The sequence below is a fragment of the Cynara cardunculus genome, assembly GCF_001531365.2.
Source record: "Cynara cardunculus var. scolymus isolate 2C chromosome LG 8, CcrdV1, whole genome shotgun sequence".
NCBI classification, from domain to species: Eukaryota; Viridiplantae; Streptophyta; class Magnoliopsida; order Asterales; family Asteraceae; genus Cynara; species Cynara cardunculus.
In genome coordinates this window covers 20,158,991-20,162,013 of record NC_037535.1, presented here as the reverse complement: position 1 = coordinate 20,162,013, position 3,023 = coordinate 20,158,991, and the positions used below count along the sequence as shown (strand labels likewise).

At 34.7% G+C, this 3,023-nt stretch overlaps 1 protein-coding gene across 1 annotated transcript in view; it reads right to left on the bottom strand.

The window, feature by feature from the left end:
• Window positions 1-1,565: 1,565 nt before the first annotated feature.
• LOC112516287 (amino acid permease 6-like) overlaps window positions 1,566-3,023 on the bottom strand; it is a 6,643-nt gene continuing 5,185 nt past the window's right edge. Inside the window, exons 6-7 of the mRNA XM_025123305.1 lie at window positions 2,380-2,607; window positions 1,566-2,036 (exon numbers count right to left, since the gene is read on the bottom strand). Coding sequence (XP_024979073.1) covers window positions 1,626-2,036; window positions 2,380-2,607 — 639 coding nt within the window. The 3' untranslated portion in view covers window positions 1,566-1,625. The remainder of the gene's footprint in view (window positions 2,037-2,379; window positions 2,608-3,023) is intronic.

The following is a 3,023-nucleotide window of genomic DNA, read 5'->3' as shown; positions in this document are numbered from 1 at the left end:
ATTGCTTCCTAGTTTTAAGGGTTGTTTGAAAATTGCTGAATGGTTTGGTGCAGAATGATTAAATGGTCAGAATGATTAAGAGGTTATCATGATATACTGCAAAATAAAATATAATTGTTTGGTAATTGTGTACAATGAAATTAGGGCTCTTAATGATTAAGGGAGATCCATGATACAAAATCATTCAGAGGGTTTTAGAACCATTAAGAGACATAATTTTTTTTTGCCAAACAAGATTCACCTCTTAACGATTCAGATGTTGCCTCTTAATGGAACTATTAAGAGGTAAACAAACAACCCCTATTATATTTTCGTAGTTTTCTTTTTCTAGCTTAAACTATATATAGATTTATTTGTTTCATTGTTAATCCGATTATTCATTATCAATAAAGTTCTTTTTGAGAGTAAATTTTCTGAGTTATATAAAACATAAAGTATTCTATCTAAGGGCGTTGTAATAAGTTTATAGAACGATTTTGGACGTCCTAACAAGTTTTTTAAAACACTTTTAATAGTAAGCAACACATTTGCAATTTTACATGACACTATTGAAAATATATCTTATAAACCCTTCTTTTTATAGGACACTTTTTCAAACATTGTCTTATAAAATTGCTAATACTACATTTTGTATTAAAAATGTTCTAAAAACGTCATATAAACTTATTGTGTGTTTAGATATGATGCTTTATTTTTTGAAACTATAAATTAAGTCTTATAAAGGGGTCTATTAAGACGCTTAGAAGTTGGTGACGTCCTATAAACACAAATTTATAATATCATTTAGATGTCTATCGATCCTTCCGCACTTCCTATTGCATCAATTTGTTTAGAGTTATTAAGCTGTCTTTCTATGAAGATCTAATTTGGATTAATTAAGTTAATTTTGTATTTTGGGTGTTTGAGATTGCATATAAAAACAACTTATTGACTTATTCCGGTATGACACCGATAATAAGCATTTTTTAGTGCTTGGATAAATAGCTTATACCAGTGTCAAACCGGTAATAAGGAGTTTTTGAAGAACTTAGACCATTCTAACTTATAATAAGTTGATAAGGACTTTTATAAAAAAACATAAGTTGTTTCAAATAAGCAATCCCAAACACCCCATTAGTTTTTATGCTGAATATACTGTATCCATAACATCAATGATCATTTTACCCCTTTTTATACAGTTTTTTTAGGTACAAACTGATTTGAATTTTGAACACGTTATGTTTGTAGATCTTTTTTAGGTGTTTTTTACCAAACACTTATCCGGATAAGCGCTTACCAAGTCACTTTACTTTATCGGATGAATATGACAAAGACTAAAAATCTTACCCGGTAAGAGCGAACGCAAGAATCGAGACTCTTACGCGGTAAGTGAGGACGATGACTCTTACCATGATTAGCACTTACTGGGATAAATTGTTGCATACGAAGCGTTTTAGTAAATAAAATCTTACCCGGTAAGTAAGCAATAGTGTTGAATTTTACCGGTAACTGCTTAACGGCCCCTTAATCAGCTCTATATTTCTTGGAATCATCAGGAAGCCAAAAAGATGCATAACATCCCAGTTTGAATCTTGAAACATAACAAGCACACGAAAACAAACAACCAGAAACTAACATTTGATTAATTAAGACACTGATTGAAAGAGCTCGAAGGTCTGAATGGACGCAACAAGGCCGCAAATCGATCCAGCAGCAGCAAGAAGCGATACAAGCAAGCACACTAAGCTCAATGCCTTCAACCAGATCCAGGTGAAAGAATTCCTTCGAATCTTAGCCTGAGAAATGTACATTTCTATCGGGAAATAGACCGTCAACGGCCAGAACGTTGTTGAGCCGATAAGCGCAAGAAAAGCGTTGAAGAATGGGAAGATCATCGCCACCAACGTTGCTAAAATCACATATGTCGACCTCCAGATTAACCTCAGAAGATTGATCCTAAAGGCGCCAATGGAGTGTTCCTTGTTCACGAACTCGCTTTCTGGCCATTTTCTATGACACCAATTCTCCACGAACGCGAAAAAAGGTTGGACCACTACCTACAAAACGTCACGAAATTGAGTTTTTTTTTCCTTAAAAAATGTCGATTTTTGGTGTAAATGCTACTTAAGGGCTGTTTACCAAACGTTTACCTGAGTAAGCACTTACTAAGTCGCATTACCTTACAGAATAAAATATGCAAGAACCAAGAATCTCACCATGTACAGCGAAGTCAAGGACAGAGAGTCTTACCTGGTAATTAAGTAAAGGCGACTACTCTTGGCACAATTAACGTTTACAGGGTAAATTTGTACCCGGTAAGCAAGTGATAGTGTTGAATTGTATTAAAAACGGAGTAAGCGTTTGGTAAACGGCCCCTAAGTCGAGGAGAATATTGGGTACCTGGTAAGCTCCAAGAAGATGTATAACGACGCACAAGTTACCAATGTCGACGAGCCAAAAAGGCTCGTAGAAACCGAAGCCAGTCAAGTAATTCCCAGGTGCGTCGTTGCCGAATGCTGCGTATCCGAGTAGCCCACATAGCATGTAGAACGATGTCGAAGCTGAAATCCCAATGGTGGTTGCCGTTTTCATGACTTTCTTCTCCGGAGGACTCGATTTCAGTGTGTCCTACATTTCAAAACTATTTTCTCAGTTTATTTACATATAGAATCAAATGAGAGGTTGAGAACCGTAAGAACTCTCTAATCATGTACGTGAAACAATAAACGTTAATTTGTTTCACAATATGTATATACATATTATATGTATTCATATATACATATTATACATATATAGGGTTGGGTTCACGTTAGACCAATGGTTTTTCATGAGATCCGTAAGACCAATTTATGTTCATTGATCAACTTTATAAGCTAATGATTTAATGATCTAAAGTTGCATAGTGACAATTTTGTGATTATTGAGAAATTTTGTGGCGTTTATAAATATTCAGATTGTCAGATTGTAGATATAATCCAAAGGTTGAGAATTGGTCTTATGGGTCTCATGAAAAACCCTTGATCTCACGTGATCCCAAGTATATA